The sequence below is a fragment of the Odontesthes bonariensis genome, chromosome 16, assembly GCF_027942865.1.
Source record: "Odontesthes bonariensis isolate fOdoBon6 chromosome 16, fOdoBon6.hap1, whole genome shotgun sequence".
Classification (NCBI taxonomy): domain Eukaryota; kingdom Metazoa; phylum Chordata; class Actinopteri; order Atheriniformes; family Atherinopsidae; genus Odontesthes; species Odontesthes bonariensis.
The window spans coordinates 34,322,817-34,341,885 of NC_134521.1; the positions used below are offsets into that span (position 1 = coordinate 34,322,817).

Below are 19,069 nucleotides of genomic sequence, written 5' to 3' on the forward strand. Positions count from 1 at the left end.
ACCTTCATAATAACAGCTGAATTAAACAAGCAGAACTTTCTTTCTTTAGTATTTTCACATCCTTTTCCTGCAGTTTGCGGTTGAACGGGAGCTCTTTTAACGATGTAACGATGAGAATTTGCACCTCCAGCTGCTAATCTTGAGCTTTTTAACTTCTAACATTCAGGCAACCACATTCAAATGAGCTTTTATTGAAATTAATGTTAGAAATGTTGCTGCAGTGTCAAACATCGCTGCTCACAGTTGCATTTTCAGCTAAAAGAGAATAAAAAAACAGAAGCCTTTTTTTGTCAAAATGCATCAAAAATGTGGTTGAAGGTGGTAATTTCTCCAAAAATGCACACAACTATGAATTGTTTAAAGATGGCTGACACTAGATCAGTCGTGTGGAGACAAGAAAAACAGAAAAACACGATGCACTATTTATGTTGGAGTATCAATAATGTATCAGAAGGGAGTTTGTTTCTGTATTGATGATCAGCTGCAGTTTGAACCGGCTCCGACTGATGAAATCCTCCACAGGTTGTGTCCCCGGCGCCTTCAGAGAGCATTTTAAGGCTTCCCTTTGTGCTCATGTGAAGGGAATAACAAAAGTCCAGCAGAGAGCAGAGAGGCTCTAACGACTTGTTTGTTTTTTCTTAGCAGCCCATCAAAGTCTCCGTATAAACCTACACAGTCTGTAATGAGACGACTGCAATTTCATCACACAGACGGCGGCGATGAAGAGGAGCGGGAGACCCGAGCGGCAGATGAGCAGAGTTCAGTTGATGCGCTTTGAAACAGCAGTCATGTTGATGCTGCTGCCCTGTGGCTGCCTACAGAAAACAACATCAGCTGATGCACATCACTGGAAATAAAATGTGCCCATAAAAGATACAACATGTAGTTCTTTGGTGTGTCAGAGAGTTTTCTGCTTTTTTCCTTCGGTTCAACCAGCGAAAAGAGACTCAACATGGGAGCGGAGAGTCTCTGCTGGACTTGATTATGATTAATCTGTTAAATATTTGATGCATCTGGAGGTGCGTCTTTATGTCTTATGTCCTCAAATTACCATAAAACAACACAATGGTGCTTTTTATTTACTGTAGCCTTTTTATTTAGCGCTTTTGAAAATCTGACTACAACCTTTGTTTGTGTAAAAAGACGTTTTTTTAATGCAAAATTTCAGTCTGGTTGGTAACCATAAATAAACCCGTTTTTGACCACCAGCAAACAGTTGTTTTTGCTCTGGAACCTGTTTATCTTGGCTAACAGCGGCTTCTAAGGCCACTTCTTAGGTTGTCCAAAGCTAACAGCCGCCTCTAAGGCTGTCCAAAGCTAACAGCCGCTTTTAAGGCTGTCCAAAGCTAACAGCCGCTTCTAAAGGCTCGTGTATACTTCGCAGCAGTGTGTCGCAGTGAGCTTGTCCCAGACACGACGCAGACATGACGCAGACGTTTTTGATTTATACCCCATTTTGAAGCGCGGTCTGCGCTATGTAATTCCACTCCACAACGCAAGAGGGACGATCACGAACAAGCTAGGAATGCGCACTTTGATTGAGATGCAGCTGATCGATCTAGAAATAGAAGAAATATTGCTACTACAGGAGCTGGCAGAGAGGCGAAAGAAGCGTCACAGAAGATGGTCTGTACGCCCTTTGAATGTCCCTCGGAGTGAAACTGGGGAATTTGCTACACTGGTTCTACCGATGAGAGACGACGAGGAAACGCACTTCCAATATTTCAGGATGTCCGTGTGTCGGTTTGACGAGCTTGTTCACCGTCTACAACCCCTCATCCAACACCAGACGACACACAATTCACCTGTGAGTGTTGCCGAAAGACTGGCCGTGGCGCTGCATGTTTTGGCTTCTGGTGCAAACCAACGGACCGTCGCACATAGCTACAAGCTAGCGTCCTGCACGGTGTCTGGGATAGTGTCCGAGGTGTGCCAGGCTTTGTGGACGGTACTACAACCAGAGTTTCTGCCATTACCCACACCAGCCATGTGGGAAAACATCGCGGCTGACTACTGGAGATTGTGGAACTTCCCAAATTGTGTTGGAAGTATCGATGGCAAACACGTTACCATGAAGGCCCCCCCACGATCAGGGAGCGACTACTTCAACTACAAGGGTGCCCACTCCATTGTGTTGATGGCGCTGTGCGATGCAAGATATCGCTTCACAATGGTGGACGTCGGAGCCTACGGACGTGAGAGCGACGGTGGGGTGTTCAAGGAGAGTGCCTTCGGGTCCTTGCTCCTCGATCACAAGCTAAACCTGCCTCCACCAGCTGACCTCCCCGGGACCTTGGTGAAGACACCCCATGTTGTCGTTGGTGACGCCGCTTTCCCCCTCCACTGCAACCTCATGCGACCATTTCAAGGTATGTACGTGATCTACAAGTCTTGAAGTCGCTTCGGATAAAAGTATATGCAAAATGTAATGCTATGTAAGATAATGAAGGATGTGCTGCATATCCTGACGTCTATGTTAAGTGGAAATGCTAGAATATGTTAGCCGTGATGATATATAAACAAAACGTATGTTCTACTGCATTTCTACATGGTTATTATTACAATCTAAATGCAGTGCAATAATGAGTGCTTCATTGTCTCCCTCCCCCGTTTCTTCTCATGCAGGAACTAATCTGCCTCATGACAAGCAAGTCTACAATTACCGACACAGCAGGGGAAGACGGGTTATTGAAAACACCTTTGGCATCATGGTTGCACGGTGGAGGATCCTCGGACGGCCAATTGAGTTTTTCCCCGACAAGGCTGAGGATGTGGTGAAGGCGTGTGTGGTGCTTCACAACTACCTCACCCACACAGACGAGGTGGCAAGCCAAGAGGCACGCTACATACCTCCCAGCTATCCAGACGTGGAAAGAGCTGGGTCTGTGAGGCCCGGTGAGTGGCGAGCTGAAGTCACTGGGGATTCCAACATGGAGCCTATTGACCCACCATTGATGTCCAGAGCTCGCGCCACCAGAGCATCTATGGCAGTGAGGAGAAACCTGATGTCGTTCTTCCAGACAGAGCGTGGATCTGTGCCATGGCAGAACGATGTGGTGACTCGTGGTACACTTGGAGCGCTCGAAGAGTGATGGCCCTTTTTTTTTTTTTTTTTTTAAACAAACTCTTTCACACTGTGTGTGTTTTTTTTTAACTTGCTTGTATGTTTTTAATGGTTTTTTTAAATGGTTGTTTAAAGACATTTCTGTAGTTTGGCATACTATGATTGTCAGAATAATAAAAGAGATACATTGTGTCCATAAAACTTTGGTTTTATTTCTGAGCCACACCAAGGTGGAAAAAAGCAAAAAATGAAAATGTACATATACAAAAATATTCAACAGTGAAGGTAACTGAACAAACTGAACAAAAGTAGTGCAACAACACCTAATAATAAACAGAAACTATGTAGTTATTACAAATTAAAAAAGTTTGGTGTCTCTGCCGCAACCCGCACCCGATCCACCTGGTCGTACATATAGTTGATGGCATTCCTGGTGACAGTGTCCCTGCTGTCCACCGGTACCTTCCTTAGCATGTCCGCCATGAACGTCCCAAAGGACGAGCAGTCATCCTGCTGCAGACTGCGTTGCAGCATCAGGCGACTTTCAGCCAGTTGCTCCAGGTGTACACGTATGTCGTGGTCATCTGTGCGCTTGCGCTTGGTCATGCTGGCTGGCACTCGCTTGGGCGCTGGCCGCACAGAGGGAGCAGGTGAGGCAGGGGGCGGGCGGGCAGAGGAGTTGCAGGGAGCGGGTGAGGCAGGGGGCGGGCGGGCAGAGGAGTTGCAGGGAGCGGGTGAGGCAGGGGGCGGGCGGGCAGAGGAGTTGCAGGGAGCGGGTGAGGCAGCGGGTGAGGCAGGGGGCGGGCGGGCAGAGGAGTTGCAGGGAGCGGGTGAGGCAGGGGGCAGGCGGGCAGAGGAGTTGCAGGGAGCGGGTGAGGCAGGGACAGGTGAAGAGGTGGAAGGCCGGGAGGCATACAGGCTCTCCAGGGTCCAGGCGGGCGAAGGTGGATCAGAGCTGAGCTCAGAGGTCTCTGTGCTCAGATCACAGCTGGGATCCGTGTCCTGTGTTGTCTGTAAACAAAAAGCAAATCAACAATTAGTTTATTTAGTCAGGGACCATGTGCAAAGTACATTAATGACAAAAGAGATGACCTGCACCAGATTGTAGCTTAGCAGCTAATTTCCATCTGCAATTGGTCATTGTACAGATCATGATCCAGTGTACATGTGTAGAAAAGCACCAATGCACATGTACCATTTAGTATAAAGTGTCTTTTACGCTCACTTTGGTACCGTCACAATACAAAAGTAGTGACCTGCCCTTTGTTTTAGCGTGCAGAAACAGGCACAGCTTAGCAAGTGTACACAGCATTGTATTTGGGGAGCTAGGGCACTGTAGCTTCGTATAGCTTTAATCAAACTCAAAACAAAGGGCTTTGGCGCCATGTTCACCAAACATTAGCTAGCGCCAGCACTAGCTACAATGAGCAAAGCAGATAGTACATGTTCACTCACGTTAGCAAGCAAGCTAGCTCCTGACTAGGCACATGTACAAACAGATATGAAGTTTACCTCTGAAGGGAAATTCGACGTTGTTAGTCGATGTTTCACGAAGGGTTCCAGCCAGGACATGAATATGTAGAACGGTGGGACCCTTTTTCCACCTGGATCCCCGCTCTTTTTCGCCCTGATGTCCCTCCGGTGTCGCACAAATTTGTCCCGAGCATTTTTCCACCTCCGCACCGTCTCGGCCGTATCAAGACCCACATTTGTTGCTATCTCCTTCCACGAATTTCTGGAGTATGTGCTGTCTTTATGGTGTGGACTGCGAAAGTCGTAAAGATGTTGGTATTTACGAACTTCTTCAATGATGCGCTCTTCCAGATGGTCCATTTTGTTTTGGCGAAATCGCGGGGTCAAACAAAACAAAACAACGCAAACCGGAAATACGCATAGTGTAGAGCGGAGTTGACCAATCAGAGGCCTCCTTTCTCTCCCCCCTGCGGCGATGTCTGCGACACTGTCTGCGGTGAGTTACAATTTTGAGGAGGTGCACCAGAGTGTCTGCGTAGTGTCTGCGTAGTGTCTGCGTAGGGGGGGGGGCATGTCTGTGTACATACGCAGACGACCTGGTTTCTGAGTATAAATCAGGCTTAAGGCTGTCCAAAGCTAACAGCCGCCTCTAAGGCTGTCCAAAGCTAACAGCCGCTTCTAAGGCCACTTCTTAGGCTGTCCAAAGCTAACAGCCGCTTTTAAGGCTGTCCAAAGCTAACAGCCGCTTCTAAGGCTGTCCAAAGCTAACAGCCACTTCTAAGGCTGTCCAAAGCTAACAGCCGCTTTTAAGGCTGTCCAAAGCTAACAGCCGCCTCTAAGGCTGTCCAAAGCTAACAGCCGCTTCTAAGGCTGTCCAAAGCTAACAGCCGCTTCTAAGGCTGTCCATTACATTACATTACGGTCATTTTGCAGACGCTTTTATCCAAAGCGACTTACAATAAGTGTGTTCCACATCAGTCGGCAAAAGAACTTAAGGTCACAAGAAATCATAAGTGCATTTCCTTCCAAAACCAAACAGCTAAGAGCATAACTAGTGCTAGAGTAAGTGCAGTAAGTTAGGTACCTAGGCAAATGGGATAGACAATTTAGAAAACAAAGACAATTTAGGAAACAAATAAGTGCGTAAAAAGCTAGGACGAAACAGGTGATGTCCTAAGAGCTGTCCAAAGTTAATAGCCGCTTTTAAAGGCTATAGCATGGTTGCTGCGTCGGCTAGCGCGAGCAGTGTTGATGACGTCACGATTTTGTGCCGACTATTTATGGTGGCGCAAGTCGATGCTCCAGTAGTTGCAATCTTATCCGTCAGAGAGGTGTCGCTGCTACGTTACAACAACAAAAGTCGAGAAGAAAATTATGTTACTGTCATCAATGAGTCCAAGTAAAGTCTCAAGTCTTTTGAGGGCAAGTCTGAAGTCAAGGCTCGAGTCTTTGTTTGTGTGACTTCAGTACGACTCGAGTCCCCATCTCTGGGGCGCAGTAGATGAATTCAAGCCTTTAGTTTAAACCTTTCTAAAACCCTTTTATAACAACTTTAACTTCACTCTTTTAGTCAGGTGTGTTTAACAAAGCTACTTGATTAAAGGTGATAGAGAATGGTTGAATGGGGCATTAATCCTTGTTCTGTGATGTGATATGTAGCCCCAAAAAAATTGGCTGGGTCTGTAATGGCTCAGAACCTCCCTAAAAGGCTCTCTGAAACAGCTATGTTACTATGCTGGGTTTAGAATGCGTCGTTTGCCCTTATTGGCGTCATTTCAGAGCTTATCTGGCAACCTCATTATGAAATGCAGGTAGGTGTTGGCGCTATTCGGTTGCCGTTGCTTGATTGGCTGCCCTTGCTCTCACTGAAAACAGAGTTATAGAGTAATACACTGACTGAAAAGAAAGCTCATTCCCTTTAGATATAATAATAAAAAATAAAGAATAACAATATATGAATATAAAATGTACAAGGTGTGTACAACAATACACAGTATCTAATATACAGAGCAACAACAGTGCAGCTTCATTAGTGCAATTTTAATGATGGTAAAGTGACTGGGGCAGGTTATGAGGTGATTATGAAGTGTTCATAAGTCCAACTGCAAGGGGGAAAAACTGTTTTTGTGACGGGAGATTCTGGTCCGAATGGACCGAAGCCTCCTGCCCGAGGGGAGTGGTGCAAATAGAGAAGGGTCAGCTGTGATCCGACCTGCTCGCCCCATAGTCCTGGAGACGTGCAGGTCATGGATAGATGGGAGGCTGCAGCCGATCACCTTCTCAGCGGAGCGCACAGCTCGCTGCAGTCTGTGTCTGTCCCTGTCGGAACTGACCCTGTACTGAGCAAAACTCTGACTGAAGCCTGCTCGGAATCGTGCAAGGTTTGTGAAACTGTACTCCGTGAAATGTGCAGCGCAAAGGAAAAGTCGGCGGTTGTATGTACTGGGGATGCTGTTAAAAATAAATAAAAGCCATTAATCGCGAACATTGCTTTCCGGGATCGTAGTCCGCTTTCACAGCCTTGGAAGGCACACCAGTTCCTGTTTCTTGCCGAAGGGGCGTGTCTGTGGATTTGGGGGGGGGGGGCGATTGCTGAAAAAGTGACGTCACTTTTTCAGAAACACGGATTGGCACTTTTTCTGGGGGATATTCAAAAAAGGGGGAGTACTTGAAACAGAGGTTCTGACACTTGCTGGCACTTCGTGTGTACTCCCCACAGCGGGGAGACTCAGAACTAACACCAAAAACGTGAAAAAGATGATTTTGATTCTCTATCCCCTTTAAGTTTAGGAACAAATCGTGGACTGTATGAAAGAAGTGGACATGGCCATCATGATGCCACCTGTTGGAGACAGAAATTACCATATTTGTACTAGTGGGTGGAGCCTGAGAGTAGTTGAAACCTGATTGATCAAAAACACGCATCTCTTTAGGCCAGATGTCTGAATAATTATGGAATAATTTGAGCCAGCTACTTACACGGAGTAGCATTCAAGATCCTGTTCGACGTGCTATGATTTGCATTACTTCGTACTCACCTTCATCCTCTGAGACTCGATCCGGGACTTGTAGCAGAACTCGACCAGAGCCACCAGCATGGCCAAGCCCAGCCCACCAATAAGAATGTAGAAGACTCCCGCCACGTTGCTCAGACTGAGTGCGCTCGTCTTGTCCTGTTAGCGCAGAAAGGCGGAGTCAGGGCCAGCCAGTCGTGGTGCTGGTAGTCATGACATCACAACAACTTCAACTGAACAAGTTAAGAACTAACTTTCTGACTCATCAGACAACTTGGTGTTCAAAGGCTGTGACTCAGAGGCGACATTTTCCCACAGATGATAAACTTAGAGCCTGTGGCTGGGGTCTTAGATTTAGGTCTCATTATTTTAACTGATTTTAACCATTAACTTAACTGATTGATTGGTAAAATCTTCAGATGTCTATTCATTACTTTTCTTACTAAGCTTCTCCTCCTTCTGAACATCTTATTATGATATTATTGAACATCAAGATTTAGGCTGCTTTTGAATCATTTATCTGTCTGATTTGAGTCTGTTTATTTAAATTATGAGTCCTCGGCACACACCAGAGTTAGTTGTGGTGTACCACAGGGTACAATACTGGGACCAATGCTTTTAACTCTTCCCATTTCTATTGGGCAATAACAACTTTTACTGTTAGCGTATGCTGGTGAAACTCAGTTCTATATATTTAAGGAACTTGAGGAAACCCTTCAGTTACTGTCACAGCAGGGTTGTCTCTGAGACAATTTTCTACTTTCCAATTAAGGCAAAATGATAGTTTTACTATCCAAACACACACTCATGGCATTGCTTTGGCTTTTAGTACTACTGTGTGTAACTTTTGAGTCATTTTTGACCAGTACATTTTAGCTTGGAGTCCTCAAATCCTCAAATTGATGGAGAATGCTGTGGCCAGAGCACTGATTGGTTCTGCCAATAGAGATTTATTTAGCCCCTAATCATCAAGCTCCATCCTCCCTGTAAGATCTCATCGTTCCTTCATATCACACTTAAAACTCTTCTGTATTTGAGCCTTTATTTAACTTGTGTATTATGAACTGTGCAATAATTGTTTTAATACTTTTATTACTTCTTGCCATGTTGCCCTGTAAAGCACATCGGTGTTCAACTATACCTGAAAAGTGATTTGAAGCTGTCCTGCTGCACTATTAATATGATTCTTAACCCAAACGTTATATTAACATCTGGATATCAGTATAATTCTCATGCATCCCAGATGTTTCATCTCTTTCTGAGTGTAAAACGACCTCAAATCACAGCCTTTGACGATCCATATATTCTATGTGTCACATGCAAATCCATGCAGAAATAAATCTGAATAGAAATAAAAGATAAACAAAGTAAAAAGCTCTTTTTCTGCCTAGTTCACGGTTCTGTTCGGGTGATTCACAGGTTCTGTAGAGTCCAGCTGCGCTCACGATGTTTAATGAAATTTGCCCTGCTCCTCTATTTGGTGAAAAAAAAGGGGATTTAACGGGTGAGTTCTTGTTTCTCATGACATCAGTGGTGTGTTCCTCTGCCACATGCAGGCTGGGCCCTATCTGTGCCATTCAATAGCATGCAGTCTGTTAGAAACAACAGGCGGAGCAAACAGGCCTCTCCTCAGCAACAAGTGTCGGAAGCCCATTTCTCTCCAAAATGTCAGGCTCATCTCGGCCAAAAAGCCTCTAAAGAATCAAATAAAGACACCTTAAAGTCAGACTGAAACACTTAAATCAGTTTACTTCTAAACTATTTTTCATGCTGCACAACTTTAGAGGTGTGTTGGTGTCAGAACTGGCCACTCATGATGTTTGTAGCTTGGAAAACGCATTGATTTATCCAACTTTGTTTTTGGGAAAAATTGCCACCTCTTAAAGTCTTATATTTGAAAACGATTAATTCTTACTTTTACCTTCACTATCAGACAGTATGATGGATTTATATTTAAATGATTGTGTGTAAAATGTAAAAATAGATGTATAGTAAGAAAATAATGAGAAAAACATGAAATATGTTCGGTTCATATTGTTTCTAATGAAATCTAAGTCATCTTCTTTGAAGAAACACATAGAATACTGGCTGTGTTCAAAACCGCATACTTCTCCTACTTCTCCTACTACTCCTACTAACTTTTTGAGTTAGTATGCGAGTTTGAGTAAGCGAGAAGTTCCCGGATGCATACTAGATTCTCCGAAATGTTGGGTATGCATCATGAGGTTACTACTCATACTCAAACTACCCAAGATGCAACGTAAGGTGACGTCGCCGATCGTCATTTCCTGTCAAAACGGCAGTTTCAAGCTAGCTACAACGAGGGTAGGTTCACTTCCTGTTTTCAAAACAAAAGCACCAGTTGTATCGTAATGGCTTTCCCTGTGATAAAAGGCAACGGGTATTTTATTTTGTGAAAATAAAAGGAAGTGCGTTGCTCACTGCGGCTAGCTTTAGTAGCGCCGAATTCGTGGGAACAAAAATTGTAAATAGCCGGTATTTTGTCAGGTTTTCAACACATTGGGGATCTACTTTCTCGCCTGAAAATGTTTCAAATGTTGTTAAAGTTTACAGAGTTTAGAGCTTAAGGGAAATCAGCTTCAGGCCGGCTGATTTCGGCTCGGGCAGGAGTGAAATGCATTGTGGGTAAACGCTCTGGATACTATCTGATCGATGAGTATGCAGTTTGCAGTATGCAGTATGCGGTTTCGAACACAGCCCATGTGTTGTAGACAAGATGAAAGTGTGATCTGCTCCTGGTGTGAATGTTCTCAGTGCAGCAGGAGGCAAATGTTCAGCTGTGGACGCGTCCTGCCGGTTCGCTGCAGTTATTCGTGAGAAGAAGCCGTCGCAGCCTCAGACTGATCCGAGGGGAAAGTGCAAACAGCAGCGACCGTTTGGCTTCAGTCTGACATTAAGACGTCTCATCGACACACTGATGAAAATTCTCCTGTTAGTCACGCTCTGCTACTCAGCGAGTTCAGAAGAAACAGGAGGTACATGACAGATTGGAGGCAAAAAACATCAGAGTGTGTGGGGGTGGTTGGGGGTGGGAGGGGAGGTGCAAAGCTGTGCTCAGTGGCTTTAATATCCTTACTGCTGGTCAGCAGCAACAGACGGAGAGAAAAAGAGGTAAAGAGGCATAAAGAAGAAGAGAAAGAAACAGGAAAACATATTTAAACTCCAGAAAAATCCGACTTTTTGCATCTGACATGTTTGGAAAAAGCTTTGACCTGCAGCTTCTCTTCCAGGTTTTATTTGCTGAAAGTTTAAAGGACAAAAGTCTTCTTCAGACCCTCAGGACAGCTTTCTGCCACCAGGATACGCTTAAAATATCCATGTAAATGTGGCACCTAAAGGCAGGAAGGGTTTTGTGCTGAAAACCGATGCAAAAAGTCCCATTTTTCAGCAGAGTCGCCAGTCCGTCCGTCTGCGGCTGCTTCCAGTGAACCGTGCTGAGCGCAGAGCGTCCTGGAGAACCGGAGGAGGACCGAGCAGAGAAAAACCTCTGAAGAAGAAGATCTGCAGACATGAAAAACCCTTATCGCTCTGCTTTCTTACAACGGGCCGAAGCTCAGCTCATTTCTCATCAATTTGCATAAATCTGACTTTGAAGCAGGTTTGGTGGGAAATGGGTTCACATAAAATCCCCACAGAGCTGGTAGACAGCAGTGACTGGGATTCACATGTCCTCAGAATCACTAAACGTCTTCATGTCCGTGGTTTTATCCTCCAATTCTTCAGAGTCTGAGCAGCAGTGATGCACTCCATAAAAAAAAAGTTCCTCAATGAAACGAGTTCGCCGTGAATCTGAACGAAACCTACTGATGTTAAATGTTTGCTCGCTGTTTCAACCCCTGGGAGAAGATATGGAATAACCACCGCTGGAGGATGTTCATTCATTTTTATCTTTGTAGTAGGAAAATAATTGAATAAAATTGTGGTAATTTGGGATTTTTCTGACGTTCTGTCAGTGGAAACAGTGGAAATGATTATAAAACTCTTTCAGGAAGGATGTTCAGCTTTGAATAAGGTAAAAGATGCTGATTGTTCCCAGTCAGCTGGGTCTAAAAGGGAAACATACAGGTCGACCAAGGAATAATCAGGACACAGAAAGCTCAAGGCAACATGTCTGAAAATTGGAAATGTTCAACAAAAGAAATAGGAGTCAGTGTTTGTGACCAAACTAAGAAAAAAACCAGCTGAAGGAGATGGGATTTCCATCCAGAGAAGCCAAAATTAAGCATCAGTGACACCTGAAGAGAAGAAAAGCAGGTCACAGCGGCTGAAGAGAAGCAGCCATGGGCTATGGATGGTTGGATGGAAGTGAGACTCAGAGATGAATCACCAAGGAGATGATGCTGCAACTTTAGTTTGGTCAAATGAAACACAGAAAGATGAGCGGCTGAAGGAAACCAGCACATTTTTACCATCACAGATGGTAGGTAAAGGACATGGGGAGATGGCAGGTAAAGGACCAGGGGAGATGGCAGGTAAAGGACCAGGGAGATGGCAGGTAAAGGACATGGGGAGATGGCAGGTAAAGGACCATGGAGATGGCAGGTAAAGGACATGGGGAGATGGCAGGTAAAGGACCAGGGAGATGGCAGGTAAAGGACCAGGGGAGATGACAGGTAAAGGACCAGGGGAGATGGCAGGTAAAGGATCAGGGGAGATGGCAGGTAAAGGACCAGGGAGATTGCAAGTAAAGGACCAGGGGAGATGGCAGGTAAAGGACCAGGTAGATGGCAGGTAAAGAACCAGGGAGACAGCAGGTAAAGGACCAGAGAAATGGCAGGTAAAGGACCAGGGCGATGGCAGGTAAAGGAACAGGGTAGATGGCAGGTAAAGGACCAGGGGAGATGGCAGGTAAAGGATCAGGGGAGATGGCAGGTAAAGGACCAGGGAGATTGTAGGTAAAGGACATGGGGAGATGGCAGGTAAAGGACCAGGGAGATGGCAGGTAAAGGACCAGGGGAGATGGCAGGTAAAGGACCAGGTAGATGGCAGGTAAAGAACCAGGGAGACGGCAGGTAAAGGACCAGGGAGATGGCAGGTAAAGGACCAGGGGAGATGGCAGGTAAAGGACCAGGGAGATGGCAAGTAAAGGACATGGGGAGATGGCAGGTAAAGGACCAGGGAGATGGCAGGTAAAGGACATGGGGAGATGGCAGGTAAAGGACAAGGGAGATGGCAGGTAAAGGACCAGGGGAGATGACAGGTAAAGGACCAGGGGAGATGGCAGGTAAAGGATCAGGGGAGATGGCAGGTAAAGGACCAGGGATATTGCAGGTAAAGGACCAGGGGAGATGGCAAGTAAAGGACCAGGGAGATGGCAGGTAAAGAACCAGGGAGACGGCAGGTAAAGGACCAGGGAGATGGCAGGTAAGGGATCAGGGGAGATGGCAGGTAAAGGACCAGAGGAGATGGCAGGGAAAGGACCGGGGGAGATGGCAGGTAAAGGACCAGGGGAGATGGCAGGTAAAGGACCAGGGAGAAGGCAGGTAAAGAACCAGGGAGACGGCAGGTAAAGGACCAGGGAGATGGCAGGTAAGGGATCAGGGGAGATGGCAGATAAAGGACCAGAGGAGATGGCAGGTAAAGGACCAGAGAAATGGCAGGTAAAGGACCAGAGGAGACGGCAGGTAAAGGACCAGAGAAATGGCAGGTAAAGGACCAGGGCGATGGCAGGTAAAGGACCAGGGTAGATGGCAGGTAAAGGACCAGGGGAGATGGCAGGTAAAGGATCAGGGGAGATGGCAGGTAAAGGACCAGGGAGATTGCAGGTAAAGGACATGGGGAGATGGCAGGTAAAGGACCAGGGGAGATGGCAGGTAAAGGACCAGGTAGATGGCATGTAAAGGACCAGGGGAGATGGCAGGTAAAGGATCAGGGGAGATGGCAGGTAAAGGACCAGGGAGATTGCAGGTAATTGACAGGGGGAGATGGCAGGTAAAGGACCAGGTAGATGGCAGGTAAAGAACCAGGGAGACGGCAGGTAAAGGACCAGGGAGATGGCAGGTAAGGGATCAGGGGAGATGGCAGGTAAAGGACCAGAGGAGATGGCAGGTAAAGGACCGGGGGAGATGGCAGGTAAAGGACCAGGGGAGATGGCAGGTAAAGGACCAGGGAGAAGGCAGGTAAAGAACCAGGGAGACGGCAGGTAAAGGACCAGGGATATGGCAGGTAAGGGATCAGGGGAGACGGCAGGTAAAGGACCAGAGAAATGGCAGGTAAAGGACCAGGGCGATGGCAGGTAAAGGACCAGGGTAGATGGCAGGTAAAGGACCAGGGGAGATGGCAGGTAAAGGATCAGGGGAGATGGCAGGTAAAGGACCAGGGAGAATGCAGGCAAAGGACATGGGGAGATGGCAGGTAAAGGACCAGGGAGATGGCAGGTAAAGGACCAGGGGAGATGGCAGGTAAAGGACCAGGTAGATGGCAGGTAAAGGACCAGAGGAGATGGCAGGTAAAGAACCAGGGAGACGGCAGGTAAAGGACCAGGGAGATGGCAGGTAAGGGATCAGGGGAGATGGCAGGTAAAGGACCAGAGGAGATGGCAGGTAAAGGACCAGAGAAATGGCAGGTAAAGGACCAGAGGAGACGGAAGGTAAAGGACCAGAGAAATGGCAGGTAAAGGACCAGGGCGATAGCAGTTAAAGGACCAGGGGAGATGGCAGGTAAAGGACCAGGGAGATTGCAGGTAAAGGACATGGGGAGATGGCAGGTAAAGGACCAGGGAGATGGCAGGTAAAGGACCAGGGGAGATGGCAAGTAAAGGACCAGGTAGATGGCAGGTAAAGAACCAGGGAGACGGCAGGTAAAGGACCAGGGAGATGGCAGGTAAGGGATGAGGGGAGATGGCAGGTAAAGGACCAGAGGAGATGGCAGGTAAAGGACCAGGGAGATGGCAGGTAAAGGACCAGGGAGATTGCAGGTAAAGGACATGGGGAGATGGCAGGTAAAGGACCAGGGAGATGGCAGGTAAAGGACCAGGTAGATGGCATGTAAAGGACCAGGGGAGATGGCAGGTAAAGGACCAGGGGATATGGCAGGTAAAGGATCAGGGGAGATGGCAGGTAAAGGACCAGGGAGATTGCAGGTAATGGACAGGGGGAGATGGCAGGTAAAGGACCAGGTAGATGGCAGGTAAAGAACCAGGGAGACGGCAGGTAAAGGACCAGGGAGATGGCAGGTAAGGGATCAGGGGAGATGGCAGGTAAAGGACCAGAGGAGATGGCAGGTAAAGGACCGGGGGAGATGGCAGGTAAAGGACCAGGGGAGATGGCAGGTAAAGGACCAGGGAGAAGGCAGGTAAAGAACCAGGGAGACGGCAGGTAAAGGACCAGGGATATGGCAGGTAAGGGATCAGGGGAGATGGCAGATAAAGGACCAGAGGAGATGGCAGGTAAAGGACCAGAGAAATGGCAGGTAAAGGACCAGAGGAGACGGCAGGTAAAGGACCAGAGAAATGGCAGGTTAAGGACCAGGGCGATGGCAGGTAAAGGACCAGGGTAGATGGCAGGTAAAGGACCAGGGGAGATGGCAGGTAAAGGATCAGGGGAGATGGCAGGTGAAGGACCAGGGAGAATGCAGGTAAAGGACATGGGGAGATGGCAGGTAAAGGACCAGGGAGATGGCAGGGAAAGGACCAGGGGAGATGGCAGGTAAAGGACCAGGTAGATGGCAGGTAAAGGACCAGAGGAGATGGCAGGTAAAGGACCAGGGAGACGGCAGGTAAAGGACCAGGGAGATGGCAGGTAAGGGATCAGGGGAGATGGCAGGTAAAGGACCAGGGAGATGGCAGGTAAAGAACCAGGGAGATGGCAGGTAAAGGACCAGGGAGATGGCAGGTAAGGGATCAGGGAAGATGGCAGGTAAAGGACCAGAGGAGATGGCAGGTAAAGGACCAGAGAAATGGCAGGTAAAGGACCAGAGGAGACGGCAGGTAAAGGACCAGAGAAATGGCAGGTAAAGGATCAGGGAGATGGCAGGTAAAGGACCAGAGGAGATGGCAGGTAAAGGACCAGAGAAATGGAAGGTAAAGGACCAGAGGAGACGGCAGGTAAAGGACCAGGGGAGATGGCAGTGAAAGGACCAGGGAGATGGCAGGTAAAGAACCAGGGAGACGGCAGGTAAAGGACCAGGGAGATGGCAGGTAAAGGACCAGGGAGATGGCAGGTAAAGGACCAGAGGAGATGACAGGTAAAGGACCAGGGGAGATGGCAGGGAAAGGACCAGGGGAGATGGCAGGTAAAGGACCAAGGGAGATGGCAGGTAAAAGACCAGGGAGATGGCAGGTAAAGGACCAGGGGAGATGGCAGGTAAAGGACCAGGGAGATGGCAGGTAAAGAACCAGGGAGACGGCAGGTAAAGGACCAGGGAGATGGCAGGTAAGGGATCAGGGGAGATGGCAGGTAAAGGACCAGAGGAGATGGCAGGTAAAGGACCAGAGGAGATGGCATGTAAAGGACCAGAGAAATGGTAGGTAAAGGACCAGAGGAGACGGCAGGTAAAGGACCAGAGGAGATGGCATGTAAAGGACCAGAGAAATGGTAGGTAAAGGACCAGAGGAGACGGCAGGTAAAGGACCAGAGAAATGGCAGGTAAAGGACCAGGGAGATGGCAGGTAAAGGACCAGAGGAGATGGCAGGTAAAGGACCAGAGAAATTACAGGTAAAGGACCAGAGGAGACGGCAGGTAAAGGACCAGGGGAGATGGCAGGTAAAGGACCAGGGAGATGGCAGGTAAAGAACCAGCGAGATGGCAGGTAAAGGACCAGGGAGATGGCAGGTAAAGGACCAGGGAGATGGCAGGTAAAGGACCAGAGGAGATGACAGGTAAAGGACCAGGGGAGATGGCAGGGAAAGGACCAGGGGAGATGGCAGGTAAAGGACCAGGGGAGATGGTAGGTAAAAGACCAGGGAGATGGCAGGTAAAGGACCAGGGGAGATGGCAGGTAAAGGACCAGGGAGATGGCAGGTAAAGAACCAGGGAGACGGCAGGTAAAGGACCAGGGAGATGGCAGGTAAGGGATCAGGGGAGATGGCAGGTAAAGGACCAGAGGAGATGGCAGGTAAAGGACCAGAGGAGATGGCATGTAAAGGACCAGAGAAATGGTAGGTAAAGGACCAGAGGAGACGGCAGGTAAAGGACCAGAGGAGATGGCATGTAAAGGACCAGAGAAATGGTAGGTAAAGGACCAGAGGAGACGGCAGGTAAAGGACCACAGAAATGGCAGGTAAAGGACCAGGGAGATGGCAGGGAAAGGACCAGAGGAGATGGCAGGTAAAGGACCAGGGAGATGGCAGGTAAAGGACCAGAGAAATGGCAGGTAAAGGACCAGAGGAGACGGCAGGTAAAGGACCAGAGAAATGGCAGGTAAAGGACCAGGGAGATGGCAGGTAAAGGACCAGAGAAATGGCAGGTAAAGGACCAGGGAGATGGCAGGGAAAGGACCAGAGGAGATGTCAGGTAAAGGACCAGAGGAGATGGCAGGTAAAGGACCAGAGAAATGGCAGGTAAAGGACCAGAGGAGACGGCAGGTAAAGGACCACAGAAATGGCAGGTAAAGGACCAGGGAGATGGCAGGGAAAGGACCAGAGGAGATGGCAGGTAGAGGACCAGGGAGATGGCAGGTAAAGGACCAGAGAAATGGCAGGTAAAGGACCAGAGGAGACGGCAGGTAAAGGACCAGAGAAATGGCAGGTAAAGGACCAGGGAGATGGCAGGTAAAGGACCAGAGAAATGGCAGGTAAAGGACCAGGGAGATGGCAGGGAAAGGACCAGAGGAGATGTCAGGTAAAGGACCAGAGGAGATGGCAGGTAAAGGACCAGAGAAATGGCAGGTAAAGGACCAGAGGAGACGGCAGGTAAAGGACCAGAGAAATGGCAGGTAAAGGACCAGGGAGATGGCAGGTAAAGGACCAGAGGAGATGGCAGGTAAAGGACCAGGGAGATGGCAGGTAAAGGACCAGGGGAGATGGCAGGTAAAGGACCAGAGGAGATGGCAGGGAAAGGACCAGGGGAGATGGCAGGGAAAGGACCAGAGGAGATGGCAGGTAAAGGACCAGGGGAGATGGCAGGTAAAGGACCAGGGAGATGGCAGGTAAAGGACCAGAGAAATGGCAGGTAAAGGACCAGAGGAGACGGCAGGTAAAGGACCAGAGAAATGGCAGGTAAAGGACCAGGGAGATGGCAGGTAAAGGACCAGAGAAATGGCAGGTAAAGGACCAGGGAGATGGCAGGGAAAGGACCAGATGAGATGGCAGGTAAAGGACCAGAGAAATTGGCAGATAAAGGATCAGAGGAGACGGCAGGTAAAGGACCAGAGAAATGACAGGTAAAGGACCAGGGAGATGGCAGGTAAAGGACCAGAGGAGATGGCAGGTAAAGGACCAGGGAGATGGCAGGTAAAGGACCAGGGGAGATGGCAGGTAAAGGACCAGAGGAGATGGCAGGGAAAGGACCAGGGGAGATGGCAGGTAAAGGACCAGAGGAGATGGCAGGTAAAGGACCAGGGGAGATGGCAGGTAAAGGACCAGAGGAGATGGCAGGGAAAGGACCAGGGGAGATGGCAGGTAAAGGACCAGAGGAGATGGCAGGTAAAGGACCAGGGGAGATGGCAGGTAAAGGACCAGAGGAGATGGCAGGTAAAGGACCAGAGGAGATGGCAGGGAAAGGACCAGGGGAGATGGCAGGTAAAGGACCAGAGGAGATGGCAGGGAAAGGACCAGGGGAGATGGCAGGTAAAGGACCAGAGGAGATGGCAGGTAAAGGACCAGGGAGATGGCAGCCATTACCTCTGCAGGAGGTGCTCAGGTGGCCTCTGTTCTCCTTCCATCAGTCAGAAGGAGGTTTGGTGAAGCTGAGCTCATTTACCTGGTCGATGTTTCAGCTCAGTGACTTAGCAGGCAAACAATCTCAATCTGAGTTAAAATTTATGGTGAAATCTGATGAAAAACGTCCGTGATGACGATCCAGCCTGGAAAGCTGATCTGTGACTCATCTTATTTATTCTTAACATAAGTTCTAATGCTTATAAAGTAAAAGTGTTTTTTCTGTAACCTCCTCATATAAATCATGAGTTCTAAGGCCGGCTGTTCCACTGATCACGTACTCAGGCCCTGAAAGAGAGACGCTTTGTATTCACAGACAGGATTTAATAAGATTTAGGACTCATTTTCTGTGGCATCAGGTCATTTATCATCACCTGAAGTTGAGATTTGATTCCCAACTCTTGTCCCCTGCTACATTAGAAATTTGGAACCCGACTGATGAAGAATATTGAATTTCATCAGTGAGGTCCTCAATGAATTCAAGCTGTCGGAAAAGACCGATGAGCTGCACTTTTTAGGTATATTTCACCTGAAATCCAGAATGTTCGGGAAAATGAACAACCTCCATGAGCGGTGATTTTATATATGTTCAGTCAGGGTTTGTGTTGAAGCTACGACCAGCAGCCGGCTGGCTCAGCTCACTAAGTATTAACCCCAAAAGCTCCCTAAAAACCCTGTTT

At 48.0% G+C, this 19,069-nt stretch overlaps 1 protein-coding gene across 4 annotated transcripts in view; it reads right to left on the reverse strand.

Annotated features, from left to right (window-relative positions):
- The window catches only part of LOC142401498 (glutamate receptor 1-like), a 196,518-nt gene that overhangs the window by 9,316 nt on the left and 168,133 nt on the right, over nt 1-19,069 (reverse strand). For 3 of the 4 annotated variants that reach the window (XM_075486943.1, XM_075486942.1, XM_075486944.1), the window contains one exon: nt 7,576-7,710. In XM_075486943.1, the coding sequence (XP_075343058.1) occupies nt 7,576-7,710 (135 nt within the window). Of the gene's footprint in view, nt 1-7,575; nt 7,711-19,069 lie in introns of those variants that run through there. The other variant, XM_075486945.1, reaches the window with a different exon arrangement.